At 39.2% G+C, this 21344-nt stretch overlaps 1 protein-coding gene and 1 long non-coding RNA gene across 3 annotated transcripts in view; one reads left to right on the forward strand and one right to left on the reverse strand.

The window, feature by feature from the left end:
* LOC104863145 overlaps window positions 1-21344 on the forward strand; it is a 74495-nt gene that overhangs the window by 26158 nt on the left and 26993 nt on the right. Inside the window, exon 4 of one of the 2 annotated variants that reach the window (XR_780490.2) lies at window positions 289-422. The exons of the other annotated variant lie outside the window; for it this stretch is intronic. This is a non-coding gene — a long non-coding RNA (uncharacterized LOC104863145). Of the gene's footprint in view, window positions 1-288; window positions 423-21344 lie in introns of those variants that run through there. 2 annotated transcript variants of the gene reach the window in all.
* The window catches only part of Cpne4 (copine 4), a 522029-nt gene continuing 502252 nt past the window's right edge, over window positions 1568-21344 (reverse strand). Inside the window, exons 12-16 of the mRNA XM_033759485.1 lie at window positions 17409-17463; window positions 14313-14364; window positions 11832-11965; window positions 8406-8642; window positions 1568-2161 (exon numbers count right to left, since the gene is read on the reverse strand). Of these exons, the coding sequence (XP_033615376.1) occupies window positions 2027-2161; window positions 8406-8642; window positions 11832-11965; window positions 14313-14364; window positions 17409-17463 (613 nt within the window). The 3' untranslated portion in view covers window positions 1568-2026. The remainder of the gene's footprint in view (window positions 2162-8405; window positions 8643-11831; window positions 11966-14312; window positions 14365-17408; window positions 17464-21344) is intronic.

The following is a 21344-nucleotide window of genomic DNA, read 5'->3' on the forward strand; positions in this document are numbered from 1 at the left end:
ATTTTAAAGTGGCATGGAGCATCAGAGCATGGCACTTGTGAACAGCTAAAAACACTGAAATCACCTGTTAAATCTACAATGAATTAGAGCTTGACTACAGGGCACATTAACAAATCTTTTCATTTATTCACTCATTTTATTAGTCATCTCTGTATTCAGTAAGCATCTACTGAGTGCTTACTATGTATGAGGTACACAGACATGGAAGTTCATGTTCTGGTCTGAGGTTAGAAACAACCATATGATATTTCTGTAATATAATATGCAACTATTTTAATTCCTTGTTAGAAGCAATAATCCGCATTTCCATGGAATTGTGAAGAAGATATTTTTAATCAGAAGCAACTTCATCCAAGTGAAGTAAGTCACTGATAGGACATTGCCTTGAAAAGAGAAACAAGACCACAACTTTTAGAAAAAAAGTTCTGTAAGTACCCAATTTATTCATAAAACAATACAGCTTAAATATTTATGACTTTTAAGTCATACAGTTTTTTACCATCATTCCCAAAATGTTGTGCATTTGGTTGACATGTATTTGCAAGATTAGGTTCTATAATTATAACTCTGGAGATTGTACAAGGCATTTAATTTGCTTATTAATACCTCCCCCTGTCAAACAAACAACAAACTGATTATTTAGCCTTGTGATTTACTTCACCATCTCTCTGACCAAAAATAAGTTTTTTTGTATGTGTGTCTTTTATGTTTGCAAAACGCTTGTCCTTTTCTCTGAGAGAAGATTATACAACTGAAACATTTATTGTTTCATTCAAGACTAGCCAATCTATATTTAAAAAAAAACACCTCTATGCTAAACAATGATTTCAGGTATTTCTGCCTGTAGAATTTGCTCTCAGGAATGATTTTAAAAAGGCAAAAAGAAGCTCCACATTAAGCTCCAAGTGAAGGTAATAGAACTGATATCCGAGGAGTCATATTGCATGGCCATTCTCTTTGGATCAGATTCTATTGTTGTGGTTCCACAGACTCTTTGAGGTCATTCCTTAGGGGTTGATGTAAAAATGGAACCATCCATGCAGCTGTGTGGATGCCTCCTTTAAGAAAGCCAGGAGGAGTACTAGCTGGTCTTATTGAAAGAGGGGGTGTGACTAGAAAGCAGTGAGACTGGTTTGAGGTGTGCAGCATCTGGAATCAGTCTCACTACTTTCTACTCTCACCTCTGAGAAAGGCAGGACCTGTGTGCTATTGGCAGGAAGAGTGTGGTCTTAAGCAGACTTGGAGCTTCTCTGTTTTGGATGGTCTCTCTCATGACATCCTAATGTCTAGAGCCCCATTACTCTCAGTGCAATCCAAGGACTGCATGAGCATCACCTGAGATCTTGTTAGAGGTGCAAACTCTCAGGCCCCACACAGATTTGCTGCACTAAAAATCTTGATTTTTAACAGGAAGTCTTAGGTGATTTATGTGAACAGTAAAGTGTGAGAAGTATTGGGTTAAATGCCTCAGACTTACTTCAAAAAGTCTGCCTTTGTGGGTGGATAATGTTCTTTAGTAGAGAGACCATTTTTAGCAAGGAGGAATTATAGATAACAACTGCAAAAACAGTGTGAGGGTTCTTTTTTATTATTTTAAACATGCAAAATACAGTCCATGCATCTGCCATTTTGAAAAGTCTCTCATCCTGTAGCAGATAACACCAAGTATGTTTTGGCTATCAACATTCAATAAATGTTTCAAAATGCTTTATAGTGTAAAGATAATAAGAAATTTAGCAAAATTTCAACAAACCTGTATAAAAAATGGATACATATACCATTTTATTTCAAGGTGACATGCTGTAAAGAGTAAGTCATTATTTGTATTTCTTTGTAAAAAGTCTTTGACAACAACAAGGGTTTAATTATATCCAGGCCTTGGGAGCTACACATGCAAAAAAAAAAAATAGTGAAAAATCACCAAAACGTGCTATTTTTAAATGTGTATTAATTTTTAAATACAGGTATAGAAGTATTAAATAGTAGCAGGAATAATATTTCAGAACTCTGTAAAAGTGTGCGGAATTCATGGTGCTAGTGTCCTGGAAGACTCATAGACTTCTGATGAACATTTTGGTTTAATCCCTTTGCCATTGTAATAGTCCACAACTTGGTTTGGGACTTCCGCCAACACACTCTTTGCAAGAGCAGCTGGAGATGCCTGTAGAGAAGAAAAGATTACTATGACTTTGGCTCCTGGTCAAAAGAAGCTGCTTCACACCCAGGCTCAAAGATTTGAGTGGCTTGTTTGAGAAGTTCTGAGGAGCTAGTCTCTCATTCATTCATTCATTCATTCATCAGTCCACTCATTTTGATCTACTTCAAGCAAGTGTTGTCAGATTATTTGGAACATAGGCTCTTAATTTCCTCATTCTTTTTTTTTCTTCATTCTTGATTCAAAATATACAACTATTCACATATGAAGATGTGGGAAATTTGAATGGCAGATTGAATGTCCTGCAATTTTGTTTCTGATTTGCATTAAGATCTTGGCACCTGTTCATGGTCTAGGCACTACGCTAGGGTTTATAAATCTATGATTATTTTTCCATCAGGAAAGATGTTATCATGTGAGGGAGGCTCACATGGCCAAAATTAACCCTACTATGAGGTAGAACATGAAACATGTTATAGACCAGCATTACATTGCATAAGAGCTTATCAGCAATGTTTATTTTTAGACCCAACCTGAAACTCCTGCATTAGAATCTGCATTTTGACTCTTGGTGACTGGTAACTCCATACGATGTTGAAATTTGAGAAACATTGCTATAGAAAAATCACACTCTGAGCAGAGAATAGGAAACAAAGGGACTAAATTATAGGGGAGAAAATGACAATAGGCTTCCAAGAGAAGATTGTATTTAAGTTGGACATATTTTTAAAATGCTCAGAAAGGGTAGGGAATGGCATTTGATCATTTTAGAGATAATGAGTCATCCGATGGGGACGAAAAAAGTGTTTGTGTGTGCCTGGGATTGCAGATTGGTAGGTATTCAGTTGGAAAATAAGCTTGAGGCCAGGGTCTTGAACACCACTCTAATTTATCCTAATCTTATCAGCATTATGCATCTGCTGTATGATTTTGGGGCAGGACACAGGACCATGTGATTCTGCAACAGGAAAAGGTTGAAATTAACAGTGTACATATACTCTGGAGTCACATGGAGCTGGATTTGACTCGGAGCTCTTGCATTAAGCATTAACTGCACCTCTCTTCCATCCCCAATGGCCAAGCAACTTCAATAGCCTGAGCATTAACATTATCTATTATTGCAGAGGTTGGAAGCTTGGAAAGATAACCAGTTAACAAGTGTTTGAAATTCCAGAAGACAACAGGGCTAAGTGTCAGGTGGAATGCATTTCTAGTTTGTTTTTTTCCGTGGTTGGCCACTCAGTACTTCAGCCTTGCTAAGCCTGCATGTTCTCAGAGGCAAACAGGAAGGAAATGATTTATTCTAAGACAATCTCCAAATAAGACACAGATATCTTTAAAGATCTGAAAACACTATGAAAAGTTTTTCTACAGTGATCTCTCACATTTTAAAGATGTTAGAACATGTTGGGAATTCAACGTCCACAGATGCTCTTTTACTTTATAAGTAACTGCTCAAGGGTTATGTGTTAGATATGATCCATTTGTCCATAAGGGCAGATACAAAAGTCATTTCCAATGTCTCCCTGGTGAGCTCTTATATAAATGTTACTATGCCAAAATACTTGATTTCCCAGCCTTCCTTGCACCTACAGATGAGCACGTGACCCAACTTTCAGATATAAGTAGAAGTTGCCTAGAGAATATTTTTTAGAAACTTCTTTACCTGGTTAATGGGGATGTACATGGTTGGCTTTGTTTCCTTTTTTCTCCCTAAACTAGAAAGTCATTTCCAGTGCTATAAGAGCTATTATAGTATTATGAGGGAGCATGAAAGGGAATCATAAACTGCTCACTGTAAAAGAAGAAATTGCCAGTAGCCACTAGCCTGCATGTTCAGGCTACATAAAAACAGAATGTTTGCTCAATGTAGGGACAGTTGGCATTTTGGACTGGATAATTCTGAGTGAGAGATTGTCTTATACATTGGAGGATGTTTACCTGCATCCCTGGCTTCTATCCAGTAGAAACAAGTGGCTTTCCACTTTTGTCACCATCAAAATATCTCTGGATATTGTCAAATCTTTCTTGGGTAGTGAGGCTTGGAGACCCTCTTTCACTTAGCCAGTGTTCTTATGTGGGAACTTCTTTCTTGGGAAAGTGGAAGACAGGATATTGTGGCACAATTTCTCCTCATTGTCATACATTGCTCTGAGAGCTTACGGGGGCTGCTGCTGCTGCCAAGTAAAACCACTCACTTACACCACTGTAAAATGGATTTTGCTATCACCTGTAGCCACAAGGTTACTAAAAAGGGGTTGTCACATACAACTGTCTGAAATGAGGCAAATATTGTTTGAAAGTCCAATATAGGAATTACACCCTTAGCATGAATGAGGAACTGAGTTGCAAATTTTAATTTTTAATAAAATTAAGTTTAAATAACCACATGTAGTGAGTGCCTATCCTACTGGAAAGACAGGTCCTAAGTGGTTCCCATCTCTTGCATATCTGCTGGTGGCAAACATGTAAGGCTTCAAGGACATTAGTTGGTTGGAAGAGATGACAACGTATGTGAAATCAGTTCATAATAACAGTAATAAAAGCTGTTTATATTAACCCCCTACATGTACCAGGCACTGTGCTAAGCTTTAAATAGGTTCTATCTTTACTTTTCCAATGAATTTACCTTATTTTATAGATGAAATCTGTGGGCAGAGAAGTTAAATAACTTGCCCAGAGCTATATAACTCAGAACCTTGGTCTGTCTACTTTAAAGCTCTGAGTTATACAGAGCCAAAAAAGACAGGCAACTCATATTTTACCGCTTTATGAAATGATAGGAATGCCTCACCTTTTTTATTTATAGCTTATTGAATCCCAGATTAGTTTGGATAATGAAACGTTTTTCAAAATTTAACTTGAAATTTATGAAGATAAGGTGGTGAGTATGTTCCTAGCTCTCTGCCTTGGTCATCCCCAGAGGATCTGCCTAGCACAGAGACTACCTCTTTTAACTAGTTTGAGGCACTTCTCTTGTTGCCAAGGCTCCTTTAGCTTCTGGCTCACCTAATATCTGTCTTTTCCTCAAATACCCAGCCCAAGCTGTGAGCTTTTCTGTATAGCTCCTTCTCTCTGCTTTAAGTCCTATAGAAACGTTTTGGTTCTTCTCAACCACTCATAATTTGCTTGGCAGTGGTTTTCCAGCTCAGACGCTATCTTTGTCCTCATGGACTTTCTACACTAGCACATTCTTCAAGGCCTGGACACATGATTGTATTATCTTACTGTGGTCCTAGTATGTGCTTTGCACAGCAGGCAGTGCATGAGTGTTTGGGAGAGAGGAGGAAGCTTGGGGTAGAGGTGAGAGCCTTTATGACTCAGTGGCATTGTCCTTGTACATTTGTGTGTGGACATGAACATATGGGGGTGCAGAGAGAGGGTATTATGAGAAGGTTCATGAATCTCCTAGAGCATGAGCTCTTTGGATCCTTTCCACAAGGGCGAAATGATGGGTGGTGGAGAAGGTACATTTTTTGTGTGTGTGGCTGACAAAATGCAGCAGGACATGAAAATCTGGAAGAACATCCTTCCCTGTACCTTAGGCACCTTGGGAAGTAAACACCTTCTCTGAATATCCCTGTATCAGATTTGTCCTGGCCTACCACATCCTGCCTTGACAGAATACTATTTTTTCTTGACTCTACTTCACATGCAGACAATATGGTGGGCATCTTTCATGTAGAGAATACTTTTATATGGAAAGATCCTCGGGAAAATGGAAGATGAAATATGGTAGCATAGGTACTGCCCCCAGAGCTTCTGGAGGAAACTGGCTACTGCTACTGTCACTTGAAAACTCTCTCTGCACTCAAATCTGCAACCTGTGATTTTTTTTTTTTGTCCCTTTAATGATTTTAATTATGCTGCAGTCCATTTAAAGAGATTAGTAATTTTGTGGAAGTGTAGATATGAACAAATCTCACCATTCAAGGAACACAGAGTAGTTACTTCCTTATGAGGTCTGGGCAGGTCATGAGATCTAGGGTTCAACTGAGGCTGTTGGGCTGGTGTTTATCTGGATGCTTACTAGGAAGCCTGTCCTAAGAAGATGGCAGAACAAACAACCATTTCTAAAGAGTGCCTGCTGCAGGCTCTAACAAAAAGACAGTACCAGTGCAGCTAGGGGCCCAATGTGAGTCCAAATGAATCCAATATACCTGTCCATAACTGATAAAGTAGCTATGAGGAATGTCAGGGATGTATTTGGGGGAGAGCTTTGATTGAAGGAGAAAGGCTTTTTCCAAATATAGTGTGGGATGGGAAAGCTTGGTATGGTTGGTGTGTACACGTGCCTTTGCCTCTCTGACCAAAACAGCTGCCTTGAGCCCCAGCAAAGAGGCCACAGTGGAAGCTAGCAAAGATGCTTCCAGCAAGGATGCATGGGATGAAGGGACATAGACTTCCCTGCATGAAGGATCCAGGTGACAAGGGAGAGATCACATGTTGGTAAAGGAGCAGACTCTTCTTTCCCACAGAGACTGCAGAGCAGTTTGGATTTGGTCACCAGCTGCCAGTAATGGTGACCAATACTGACAGCACCAACAGTGGTGAAGATGGCCAAATTGTAGTGGGCAGCAGGGGTCGAAGGCATGCTGTGCTCTCAGGCAGCTTTCACGTGAGGCACCAGATAAAGGAGTCCTGAGGACTGTCGGTGACCACCTGTCCTACTCCCTGGGCTCTGAGACACAGTTGGGAGAAGCCTGGAAAGAGCCTTTTATGAATTGGGGAAGCTGTTCTCGGTGTGATCCTAGCTCCACAGGTATAGGGTTGTGGAGATTTTCAGGTGTACTCTTTTCTCCAGGGACTTACTAATATGTAAAATTTGGGAATGTGAAAAAATGGTTACAGAGCACCTTTTCAATATCATACCTCACTATTGTCTAGCAAGACTGCTAGGATCGCTGAAGAATGTAACACCACATTATCTTTATCATTGCTAAGGGTCCAACACTGTAAATTAGATATTGATTTGTAGAAGACTTAATACCATTCAAATGGTATTCGGTTCAGTGGAGAAGTACCTCAAAGATTATAGTTTGTTTCAAGACTCTATTGGTCTATTTTACATTTTTTTGAAACTTTGTTTTGCTTTGTGTTTTGAGACAGGGTCTTGCCATGTAGTTCAGGCTGGGTTTGAACTCCCTATGAAGCTCAGGTTGGCCCAAACACTCCTGTTATCCCAGCACAGAAGATGTGGTTTTCTTTTACAATGGAGAACTACTCTGCCATAAAGGAGGATAAGCTACATTTCTAGCTAAATGGATGCACCTTGAGATCATACTCTTAAGTGAAATAAATCAGGCACACATGTTGAAATACTGCATTGTTTCTCTGGTATGAGAAACTAAAAATGTAAATAAGGACCGAAATGTATAATAGATATTGGGAAATGGGGAGGAAATGTTCAAATGAAAAGGGGAACGACGGAAAGGGGAAGGAAGGAAGCAACCAAAAAAAAAAAAAAAGAGAATAGGAGGAAAAAATAGTAATAAGGCTCTTATAAATCAGGAGGGGAAGAGAAAGTTGAAGGGAGGGGAGGAGAATAGGATAAAAGCAAGATATATCATGTACAGATACATATTCCCTACAATGAATGTGATCATTATGAATATCTAAAATATATCAATAAAAAATCCTGTTGGTCATTCTACTTTAGCAAACTTATCCCAGCATCCCCTCACTGACCATGTTTGACTGCTTTATGTAGTCCTTTGAGCTAGGTTGACAACTTACTCATGAATGAGTTAGTAAGTCTTCAATGCTGATTACTCAGTGGAAGGTTTAGGGTCATATCACCTTGAAAACATCTTACCAAGACAAAAACAAAAACAAAATCAAAATCAAAGCCAAAGCCAAAAAACACAGATTTCCACACGGGCACATGGTGTGACACTTAGGACCTAGGTTGAATTTCGGCTTATCCTCGACACTTTGGCCAGGCACTTTGGGCAGGCAACAAGCTGCCTAACTGTATGTGGCAGCCCTGGTGGCCCTAGAGATCCTAAATTGTATGGATATGGGCAAACATCAGCAACTTTTGGCTACCATAGTTAGCCCAATTTTTATCTATAATCCAATTTATATTTACATTTTTTTCCTCTAGAGTCATGTTTTACCTATCCTATATTTGAGTACCTAGTGTTCCTTCAAGGATGGCAGGACACTACAAACACAGTGGACACTGGGGAGGTGAGCATGCTCTGGTTCTCTTCTCCCACAGCAAAACCCTCAGGACATATGTGCATACGTGTTTGAAGTTCCTGAAGGGCACAAACTGGACGATGTCTCGAAGGACAGGCTCTCCCTTGGGCGACCTCAGAATCCCGTCGTCACCATCCAGCATCTGCATGTCACTGAAGTCAGCGTTCCCCACGCCCACAATGATGACAGACATGGGGAGGTGGGAGGCATGGACGATGGCCTCCCGAGTGTCAGCCATGTCTGTGATGACACCGTCCGTCAGGATTAGCAGGATGAAGTATTGCTGTTGTCAGATGCCAGGGGACAGAGGGGATGGGGAGCGGAGGAGACAAGCACAATAGGATACCATTAGGCACCTAGTGGTTTCATTTCCTGGTGGTCATAGCAGTAGTGATGATAAACATTGTTTGACTACCTTTACTGAGTAGTCCTAAAGGCTCAAGGTTATGGTGAATGGAGCTTAAAGGGCATAGTATTTATAATTATCACCTTACTGGCAGTTACAAAGCACAGTGTAGTAGAAAGAGCAGGAGACAGGAGTCAGGAGAAAATCCTTTACTACTTCTGGGTCTTAGTTTCTTCATTTCTCAAATGAGGGGTAGAGAACATTTATATGATTTCTATGATTTATATATAAGATCATTTATATGATTCTTTTCAGTGTGAAGATTCTCCATACTTGAAAGCTATGCTGTTCCATTCAGTGAGCAGCCTAAAGGAACTATTGAGCCTGGGGGCCAGGGATTCGGCTCAGGGGCACCGTGCCTGCCTCACAAGTACAAGGTCTTGAGTTCAATCTCTGGTACCGCAAAACAAACAAACAAATAAGCAAACAAAAAACCAAGGAACTATTGAGCTTGTGATATTGGCTAGAGTAATAGAGGAATTTAATTTTTAATTTTAATGAATTTAAATTTAACTTAAAAGATGGATACCCAAGATTAAAATTCTCTGTGCTGGGGATCTAGCACAGTGGCAAGATCCTTGCTTAGCTTGTGTGAGACCCTGAGTTCAATCCCTAGCACAGGAAAAATAAAAAATCTAAGTTGCTAAATTTCAAAGGAGAAAAGCTGAATAGAAGAGTCATATTTTGAATAAATCTTGTTTTGAGAATCATACACTTTAAAGACTGCAAATATAAGAAAATGACTCGAAGTAGCTATGCTTCAATAAAACTTAATGGACACCAAAATTGGAATGCCACAAAATTTTCATGTATCACAAGATATTTTCTTTTGTTCTTTTTTTTTAGTCATTAGAACAATAAAGACTTTTTTTGATTGTAAGCCACTGAAAACCGAGCTGTGGGATATGTTTGTTGTCCCTTGAGCTAGAGCAGGGACTGTGGGGCTAGATTTGGGTCTAGGGAGTGCTGAAAGATTTTAGGTAGCTTGTGAACGTGGGGTAAATCCTGCCTTATATTTTCACTTCTTTATGACCAAAATGGATATTTTTAGTTATAAATATAATCATTAAAGTAGTACTAGTTATATCTGTGACTTAGCTATAGAAATTACAGATATTTCCTGTTATATTACAATGGCTACAGATCTTTCAGTGTAATATTTATACTTAATACTATGAATAAATTATAAAATTATTAGACTGGGTCTGGTTTTTATGACCTAATATGTAAATAAAAGAAGCATTTTGTTAATATATTTATAAGCTTCTATAACACTTTAAGAAGTACTTTGCTAACTTGCATTTTAATATAATTATTTTATTTTGTACACTTAAAAACACTTCTGAAAAGGGGTATATGGGCTTTACCAGTTGCTAAATGGGTCAGTGGAACAAAAATCGTTAATAACCCCTGGTCCAAAAAGATTGTCAGGATTCATGAATCGTCACTTTCAGGCTTAATCTAGTTAGGGATAATGAGCTACAGACTGCTTGCTCTAATCCTTGATGGCAAGTTCTTATAAAGCTAGCAGCAACAAAATTTGGAAGCTTGGAAAAATGCTTATAGAGGAAATATTAATCTTTGAATGTACATAGGTCCTACTGGGATAAGGGGGGGCTTTTTTTTTTCCTAGAAGATTTCCACAAAATCAAGGAAAAAAATCTTACAGCAACAGACTGCCTGGCACAGTTTGCCTAAAAAGTTTAAACTCGTGACAAGGGATCTTGGATCTAGAGATTTAACATTTCGAAGTCAGGAGGAGAAGGAAGAGGGGAGAGTGGTGGAAAGAACCTGGTAAAGAGTCGTCAGTGAGACGAGGAAGACAGGTGAAGATGTATTTAGAGAGATGTGATCACCTGGATCAAAAGCCACTGATGCGTCAGGATGAAGCCAGGTTCAACCCCTGGGTTTGGCAACATAGGGTACTTTGGACTTTGGCAAGTGTAGTTTTCAATGTCATATTGCTGAGGAAAGACTGATGGGTTTGGATGGAGGAATGAGAAAGGAGGTGGAGACAGTGAGCATAGACCACTCTTTAATGAATTTTTTTTTTAGAGGGGTAGAAAGTGTGGATAGTTTCTTAAGGGTAAAATGAGGTCAAAGGGGAGAAGATTGTAGTGTAAACAAGAGATACTATAAAATATTTACTTGCTAATGGGAATGATTCTCCACTAGAAAAGGGAAAACAGGGAGAAAGAGCAAGAAAATAAGTTCTGAGTCAGTGTCCTTGGATAACTGAGAGGGGACATGCTCCAGTCCAGAAGAGTAGAGGTGGACATTGGGTAGAATTGTGGTCTTCAATCCGTTCTAGGAAGGAGTAGGAGCACAGGTACAGTACAAATAGGTTAGATGAACTAACATAAGAACATGGGCATAGAATATTATTTTCTTTATGGAAATATTGGAACGTGGGATCAAATTACATAGAAAATTTCGAGCATCAGTGAGATTTTACTAAACTTTTAAAAAGGCATGATGCTAAAAGGAAATATATTGGTATCATTTAAGATAGCACACTGAAAAGTTATTGTGGTAATACAGTTACTTGTAAAAATAGTAGGGAAAAGGATCAAAGTTTTTTTGGCCTTGTAGCCTTGGTTTGATTTTTCTTAAAGAAATAAAAAGGAAAAGAAGAGAAATGTGAAATCAACATTTGCTGTGATATTTTGTACAGCTGAACTTTATCCAGAATGTAGGATCATCTATTGTTTAATTTTTCTGGTGCTTTCCTTCCATCTGTAGTATGAGTACACTGGAAAGCTGGCCTTTTTTTCTTTCTTGAGACAGGAGGTAGGACACATCTCAGCGAATATAGCAGCTTCCACTCTTGAATCTCCTGTGTTCAGACATTGGATGTGTTTTCTCTAAGACTCACAACCCAGCAGAGTTGGATTTAATTATCTCCATTTTTCATGAGGAGACTGAAGATAAGGGAAGGTAGGCTAAGTCACTGGTCCAATTTCACACAGGTTGAAAAGCTGGAATTTATTGTCAGACTGAGACAGTTGTTATACCCAGGTGAGAAAGAGTAGACTCCATTAGCAGGTGAGCTGCCTTTCTCCTTACCGATGCCTCCTTGGTGTTGGTCTCCTCTGATGCTGACTTGGCAACCTTCTGAATGATGGGAGCAATGTTAGTAGGGCCATAGAGCTGGAGCTTAGGAAGACAGCTCTGATAGGCTTCCACAACTCCTTGAATCCCTAGGGCAAAATTGGCAAAGATCAATAGTTCGACAGTCCCTTCAAATACATTGACAACTACGCACTTGTGCATGCACAGATAGACAAAAATGCACATGCCATAAAGCATTACATTTGTCTAAATAGTCTTCATCAACATCACATTTATATTCTCAAGATTAAAAGGAATACTACATCACTCATGTTGCTGCTCCTGCCCCGCTGAAATCATTCTCCTATTTAAAGGCTAAAATGAAAAGCAAATATTTCCACAAACTTTTCCCTGATATCCTATTTGACACACAAGATTAGACCCTTATAGCAACATGAAACAGATTTTATACCCATTTTATAGGCAAAGAAGCAGAGGCTTGGAGAGGTTAAATGAATTGCCCCAGGGTAGACTGCAAGTGAGGTATAGACATAGGATCTAAACTCAGGTCTGTCTGAGCTGTGCTTTCAGCCCCTAAGCAAATTGGCTTTAATTCTTCTTTATTCACACCACCTTACTGACTCTAGTATGTCCTACCTGGGCCACCCGGAAGAGTTATGTGTACATATGGCCATCTCTCCTTTTAGGCAAGAATTACTCATTTTTGTGTTACTCCAAAGAACTTCAGGCAGTGTTGAGCAAAGGTAAGTGCTCACCAAGGGCATGATGGGTGAGCAACATGGCTAGTGTCTCCTCTTCTGGGGGTGGGAGCACAGGTGCGTGATGTTCACTACCATTGTCAATCTGTCCTTTAAAGGGGGGATCCAATCTTGAGGCCGTGGGAGCTGCTGGGAGAGGAACCCCGGCCTGTGCAGCTTCCCTATCATGTGATGAGTCTTGACCACATTTCATGCTATAAATGCGATCCCACGGTAAGAGTGGGATGCTCCCCTTGGTGTGTCTGTGTTCCTGTGACCTCTTGCTTTTTCCTGTTTCAGCTCATCCTCCTAACCCTTTCTATTCCAAAAACAGCACACTGTTCCTGATTTTAGCCAGAGGGATCCACACAAGCTACTCTTGATATTTTGTGCTCCTTTGTCACCATGCACTGCCCATCAGCTCTTGGGTATTCTGGATAAGAAAGTTCAATTCTGTTCTGCCTTATACATATACTTCCAACTTTATTGGAAAGATTGCACCAGCTTTGTCCTGCCTCAAGTAGAGATGCTTGTCATTCTAAAGACAGGTGCCAAATTACAATGATGCTGGATTCTGAAGTTAAATGAGGCCAAATGAAAGCTCCTTATCATTTTTTTGGTTTCAAGTTTTTGCTTAAATTAAGCAAGTTTGTTTCCCTTTCAAAAACATCAGGCAGATGAATTCCAAGCCTGTGAAACCATAAGCAACTTGGGCATGTATTTCATTCTTCTTTGGTGGAAAACTACTTTTATTGTTAAAAGAGTGGGGGTGGCTGGGAGATGGGAGTGTAAATCATAACAAACTAGTTGGGGAAGAGTAAGGGGAGGGAATAACAGCAGACTGGGGATCACATCTCACAGATTACTATCTTCAGACTCAGTGATACAGATATCATATTCTAGGACATCAAGTTCAAGTTTGTGAAATAATTTACTGGATGCTATACATACTCCACTGGATCTGAATTAATCCTGGTGCAGCCTCCCTCCTTGACAAGGAGGAGGAGAGAAATATGGATACCCTAAAAATATCTTACAACCTTCATACCAACAAATGCATTTGACTATTTATTTGGAAAATTTGAAAGAGAATTCTAGAACAAAATTTATCACCATGGCTTCAGTATCATTTTGTGTAATCATATAGAACAACGTCTGACTGGAAGTAATGAAATGTAGAAGAAGCAGAGCCTCTGAGAAAGCTTTTCCTGGCACAACACCATGAAGATTCATGTTCAGAATCACTAAGGCCATTTTCATTGCGAACAGGCTGAAAGTGTCAAGTGATTTCCATTTCCCCCTATCCTTATACCTGGACAGAGAGAAAACTGAAAAATAAATCTGAGGCAAAAACTTGGAAAATAAAAGAAGGATGTCTCACTACTACAGAGTAAGTAAAAACTGCTTTCTCCTTCTCCTCCTTTCCCTTCCCCTTCCCCCCTCCTCCTCCTTCTCCTCTTTCTTCTTTCTTTCTTTTTTTCTTTTTTATTTGGCCAGAGGAAATCAAGTTTGACATCTTGCTGCAAGCAAATCATTTCTGCATTCTGTCTTTTCCAGCTTTTATTTTCTTGCTTTGTTATTAGGCTTCCCAGTTGCCTTTGGAATACCGTAGTTTGCTGTGATCCAGAAAGCCTACTCTGCTGCTGACAGTCAATGCTATATCAGTGAAGAGAAACTAACCCTGGGAAGATACACACTAGGCTACGTGACACTGGCTTTCTTTCACACTGTGATTTACCTGCACACTCTGGGTTGTCTTCATTAAAGTTGATTGCAAAGTCATGAGAGACCTAGACACCAATTAAAATTTAAAGAAGGAAGAAAAGAGAATTACAACTTGAATCCAATAAGAATGCACCAGGATGTGGAGTTTGCAAACAAATGTGGTTGCATTCGTTATGTGTTAAGCAGCAGGAACCATTTTAAGCCATTATCCAATCAATCTCAGATAGAGGGTGAATCCTAAGCTCCCTGTGGAGCTGAGGTGACAGGAAGATTTTCTAAAATCTAGATAAATGCTGGCAGTAAGGGAAAATGAGACATAAAAATCCAAGAAATAATTTCAGAAAAAGGTATTCCAAACAACTTCTGGATAGAACGAGCTATAGACTGGAGGCTGAGATTTGGGTGAACTCTATTTGGATTCAGTGACTAAAAGAAATAACTCATTCACCCAAGCTGTTTTCTTAACATGGTAATGCTTATAAAATTTCCAGCCAAGCTGTTGAAATTTAAGAATCATTCTAATGCAATAAGCAGAACTACATGGCAGGAAGATTTTCACATATATACAGGTAAAACATAATTCCACTTTTAAAAAACTAATAGAGTAATACATATACCCTGAAATCTTCCAACACAAATCTCTCTACCTGACAGGAACTATGCATAAGGCCAAATGACTCATCACTTATTTTTTTTTCTTTCCAAATACAGTACTTGATAAAAGAAATGGGATGCCTGGCATCTGGACATATTTCTTGAATCATATGATGGGGAATTTCATTTCAAAGGCTATTTCTGAGCACCAAGCCCCTTGGGTGCTATAAAATAGGTTACTGTGTTACAAGGCACCTCCTTTCTTTCTTGAACCACTGAGCTAAATCCCTGGCCCAGCATCTCCTTTCTTACTGGGTGATCACAGAGAAGACTGTTGGTGCCTGTTTTATATTCCCCTGTCCTTTGTGCTTGCTTTATTTACTTTAGGGTTTTCTCTACCTCTGGCGCTTGCTTTGTTGCCCAAGAGACAAGATTAAAAATATTGAGGAAAATGTCCCTTAGGAATAGCACACTGTCAGTGACTGACAGAATATGGTGTAGAAGGAGCCCAACCCCCTTATTTCTTGAGGTCTGTGTATACTCTGTGTTGTCTCCAACCACACTTTAGCAGGGTTAGGCTCCAATTGTACTTCTCCAGGAACAGTGGTAACTGGCTTGACTTCATTGTTTCCTCACTCTGTTGAGGTCTCTTCCACCTCTCAAGGATACTACTTACATCATAAATCTCAAGTCTCCAGGTCTGTTCCTGGAGGAGTACAAATAAAAAGAGAGGAGCTTTGCTTCAGTTTCAGTGAGTGCAGACTCAGTTTGTCCTAAACGAGTAACCATAGTGGCATAAACTCTCCAGGTATGCCTTGGCTACTTGGATCATTAGTGCCTATCTGGAGTAGAGGAGAAATTAGGGATGAAAAGCGGGTATTTGAATGGCTTTTGTGGGCTAGAAGTGGGTAAACACGAGAGATGCTTGTTGGGATGGTAGAAAGAAAAGTTAGCTGACAGGCAGGATGGAGCCAAGAGATCAGGCAAACATGAGAACTTCAGAAAATAACTTTTTACTCCAGTAGAGGAATCAGTAAGATGTCATGGATGAGAAAAGGAAAGTGTAGAACAGGTGTGCTGCATAGCTGTGTCAGTGAGACTGGGTCGAGCTAATGCTGGGGGAATACCTGGCACGGTGGAGGATTCCCAAGCACCTCTGAATAGTCAGGCTATTGAGATACATACCAGTTTTGATGCTCAGTAGCTCTGTGAAGTAGGAGGGCACAGACCTATGCAGATTATGAAACTGATAGCCCATCTGAAGAAGACTTTGTCTCTTTTACTCTAGTCAGTTATATTATGTGTCATCTTTTAAGCTTAGTGTTGCTAGGTTTTCAAGTTTTTAAAAGAAGCTAGAGATCAGACATTGTATATAAAATTGCCTAGTTCTGTAATTAACAAGAGTGTCAAATATGCTTTGTGAGAATAATGTCTACAGGACACCAGTCAATAAATCCTATTCTATAGTCTCCTTCATGTGCTATATTTCCAATAAATGCCTCTAGAATTCTATAGCTATGCCTAATGCGGAGGCCAGTAAGGAAGCAAACAGACTGGGAACAAGTCAAGGAGATCTGCCACTTTGTCCACTGCTAACCCCAGTAGTCACAGGGAGATGGGCTCTTTCAAAGAAAGAGACAAAGGGGTAGGCCTTTATCTGACAGTTCTGATGAGGAAGCAGATATTGGCATTTGCCTCCTAACCTGTAGCTCAGATATAGTCTATAAAAAAGATACTGGTGATTGGGCAGTGGTGCTTGTATTTTGCTTAGACCTCAGGTATTGGTGGGATAAAGGCTGTGGCGAGGACCTTGCTGCCTTGTGAAGGTCCTGCCTGCCTAGAGGGTGGAATCCTCATGGGGTATGGACCCCAGGAACATCTGGTAGACTACAGAAGTGTACCTCACCTCTATTGCAATACACATCTCTCTCCCTACCCTCTTTGCCTCAACTCCCCTGCAGTGCATATCTCTCCACACACTGTCACTGGGTCTTGAGAAATCAATGCCAAATACAAGTAGAATTCCAGGGTCTTCACAAGACCTCTTCACCTTTTAGTCATCTGAAGCTGCAGTGCTTCTTTCTTTAGGGCTTCCTCTGTGCCTCACATCCAAGACTGACGCACAGAGACTTGGGATGAGTGAGTCTGTAGACTTTATCACCATGGATTTTCACCATTGGTATTACCAGTGGGATTTTTCCCTAGGGAGATCTGAGTGGCTTTGACTCCCGTAAATCAATATTTTGAGCATTTTCTCAGTTTCCGACCACATCTACGGGACATGTAACAATGGGACCCTTCCTCTGGACCCGTAGAAGACTCATCCAAAATACCTGGAAATTGAATCTCAACAGAGGTTAGTTTGGAGGAGCTAATTTCACTGGTTCTGAAGACCTTTCTGACTCTTTGGACCCCACTTATATAGTTTTGTCAAATGCCAAAAGTGAGACTGCTGTGAAAGAAATCCAAATTATCCACGGACTACAGCAAAGCGAAAGATCCCGTCTTCACTCACCGTGTACTCTGGGGGTATTCTGGCACCAAACCCAAAGGCTGGGAACATTTTGTCACTGAAATTAAAACAAGAAAAAGAGCAAAAGAAGAAATTGCTTTATTTGTTCATCTAATGAGGAAGAGAAACGTGAACTTGCATATAACCTCACTAGATAGTGTACTCTGGGGGTATTCTGGCACCAAACCCAAAGGCTGGGAACATTTTGTCACTGAAATTAAAACAAGAAAAAGAGCAAAAGAAGAAATTGCTTTATTTGTTCATCTAATGAGGAAGAGAAACGTGAACTTGCATATAACCTCTCAAGATGTTCTTACACTGAAGGCTGGCTTATGCTTCTAGATTACTTGTGGTAATGGAGGATATCCAAAGTAGGCATAATTAACAATTAAAAATAATCCCCTACATTCATTATAGTCATTAGTCTATATCTTTTTCCATTAACTTTTTGCTAGATTTTATACCAAATATTAAACTGGCCCCAGATTTTACACACCCCACCCCTACTCCGACATTCTGTTTCCTATGAAAAGTGATCCTGAATTAGGTAACAGCTACAATAGAATATATTAGGAACTTTCATATAGATAATCTTTAAAATGTTTTTAAATGAGAAACTATTGTTCCCATTTGGCCTATGGACAAACTCCTGGAGGAGTAATGTGACTTGCTCATGATGATACTGCTAATTAGAGCCGGGGGATCAGACATAGAAAAGCTTGAATTTAAGGAGATGTTAAAAAGCAGTCCAAAGATTATAAGTCTGGCTACTTGACAGAGTATAGTTTCACTTATTCATTGTGTCCACCACCTTGTCACATACAAGCATCTATAAATTATTTATGTCTTTCCTTATTTCCTGAACTCAAAGGAACTCTGTCTTTTGTATTAACAACTTTACCTCTCCACTCTTCTCTTCCCCTAACTGCCCTCATTCCTACCTTCATCATTGTACCTGCCATAGAACATGTGCCCGACAAGTAGTCGATGATTAGATAATCCATGAGTGTAATCTTGCAGATAAGGCCATCTAAAGAAGTTAAAATTCTTATGAGAATGCATGAAAGTCACATACATATCTTCTTGCTTGATTTTTCTAATGCACATTGGAATTTTTCTAAGTTATTCATTCATGTGTATTGTAGCTTTATTATACTATTGGCGAGTGGGTGGAGAAAAGAACAATTAACATGTATTGGCATATGCACTGTGCCACGAGCATGCTAGGTGATGCACATGTTTATTTAATTCTCACACAAACCTGGAACTTTCACATATTCTTTCCACTTCATAGACAGATACATGAAATCTCAGAAAAGCTCTATGGACTAAAGTGATTACCAAGGAGTACTGTGTGAGTCCAAAGCCCAAGCCTTTCCTATGACAGCATTGTAATTTAATGATTGTATGCAGTACTGAATGTGATTTCCTAATTCTAGAAACCAGGCTTCCTGACTAGACAACAGACACCTCCCTTAAGTAGATAAGTGTTGTCAGGGAGGTACTGCAGTGGGCCTCTGGAATACTGATCTATCTCAGCAGACGGCGTGTCCTTCTTAGGCCATACATCTTTTACTTCCTCTCCCATTAAAAACACAACTGTGAGTTTTTCCTGGAGCAATACCTACATTTATCAGTTCTTGATAGTTGGGAGGGAAAAGAACTCAGGGCTCACTCCTGAATATCTTCTACAAGCAAAAGGGAGTATCACTCCTTCCCCCTGGTTCATTTGACACAATCGACATAATGAAGCCACATGCTCACCCATCACCACCTGATTTAGAAGTCATTAGTAAACACTGACGGTGTTAGCAAAACTACCAAAGTACTGTCGACTTGAAACACTTTCAGTTACAGATGTAAGGAAGCCAGCATTCTTTGAAACCAAAGTCTCAATTCCCTAGAAAATCACCAGCTTCGCCTTTTCTTCATCATTGTGCTGATCCAGGTTTTGCTGTGCATTGCGTTGAGCAGGTATCAGAGAAAGTATTCATGCTGATAAATAGAAACTTGCAAGAGTTTATAAAAGATTAGCCATGGCCCTGAGAAAATATACTTCTGGTCCTTGGAAATATTGAAATACTTTTCTTTGGCAATTTTGAAGGGTGAGGGGAGAGACTTGTCAGTAAATTTAGAGGAAAGGAGCTGTCTCTTCAAACTCAAAGATGGCTCAGAAGTCAAAACAAAGAAATCTGGGAGGCTCCACATGCTTTATTGTCTTTTTTGATTAGATCTAATATTCTATCCATTTCTAATCACTGAACCAGTGTCTCAATCTTAATGATATTCCTTTTATACCCTCTAAGCCACCCTTTGGGATTTCAAATTTTCAGATACGATACATTGTTATGTAATTGAGTTTCAAGAATAAGAAGGTAGGGAAAATGTCTCACCTACAAGAAGAATAATTAATGAACCAGGAGGGATAAATTCTCTGAAGTTAGCCACCACAAAATCTCTAACTAATAAATATACTGAAGAAAAAATTTCAAGCATAAGCACAATAGATTTAAACATCCATTCTTACTGTTTTAAAATAAAACCAGGCAGGAGGAGGTCTTATGCAAGAAGTATGAGAAGACAGGTTGAGCTCAAAAGAAAGGATGCCAAATTTTGAAATGCCATATCATCACACATGAGTAAAGGCAATACTTGTTACTGTTAGAATGAAATAATAAAATACAAAAAAGGGGCCCATGTTCTTCAAGGGTAATGAGTCTTAGGAAATAACCATATCAAGTGTTCTCCACATAGAAAATTATTTTGTTTTTGTTTTTTGGTTTTTTTTTGGGGGGGAATGCTGGGGATCAAACTCAGGACCTTGTGCTTGCGGGGCAGGCACAGTGCCACTGAGCTAAATTCCCAACCCTAGACAATTCATTTTAAACCAACATTTTAGCTCCAACTATTAAGAAAAACACTGAGTTAAAGCAAGACGTTAATAAAATCAAATTAAAAAATCACTCTATCATGGGGATTTAATGGTATTTCAAAGCACCTAGACATTTAATAAATACTATTTTTTTAAAGTGGCCATCTTAAAATTAAGGTAGATGGAAATGGAAAGCCCTTCTGGAGGTATGAGGGCGTGACTTTTTTCTTATTTGAAGGAACATCAGTATTCATTTCCTCTACTCCTGTATGTATTCTCTGCTGAAATTGATCTTCTGTGAGTACCTATGAGGGAGAGATCTGTTCTCCATATATACTTTTCCTTTCACAATTGCCATTTTTCTTTACCTGTTCTGAATCTTAATTACCACGGCACATTGCTTCAGTGTATAAAAATTTTGCAGCATCAAACAAAAGAACAATTTGAAATGTGAATGAGTCACTAGGAAACAAATCCTTTTGCAATTAGGTAGTTGGCAATTTTCACTTTACAAAAATTGTAAGAAGAGAGCCAGGGATTTATCTCAGTGGCGCGGAGCCTGTCTTGCAAGTGCAAGGTTCTGAGTTCGATCTCTAGTACTGCCAAACAAAACAAAATGTTATCAGCTGGTAGATCATCAAAAATACATTTTGATTATTGATCTTTTTTTTGGTATAAAACTTGGAATTGAAGGAAATTAGTAACATTACTAATCAAACTCTTTCTATTTCCATATTCTTATTTACAAGAAAAAGTTTTCTTAGGATTTTTCTTGACAACAACAAAAAAATTGAGAGGGGAATGGAATTAATATGAGAAGAAGAAAAAATGGATATAAAGTCTTTGTAGATAGGGAGGGGTGGAGGGGTTGAAGGGAGGGCAGGGCAATGGGGAAAAAATAAGAACCAAGATGGATTATGTAAAGGTGCAAATTTCCAATGATGAATGTCATTATATTGTATACCTTAAATGTACCAATAAAATTAATTATTTTTTAAAATATTAGGCTTAAGTTGATGCTAGACTCTCCCATCTAATGATAAGTAGCTCTCATCCATATATATATA

The sequence above is a fragment of the Fukomys damarensis genome, unplaced genomic scaffold (assembly GCF_012274545.1).
Source record: "Fukomys damarensis isolate Sample0158 unplaced genomic scaffold, DMR_v1.0_HiC HiC_scaffold_37, whole genome shotgun sequence".
Taxonomy (NCBI): domain Eukaryota; kingdom Metazoa; phylum Chordata; class Mammalia; order Rodentia; family Bathyergidae; genus Fukomys; species Fukomys damarensis.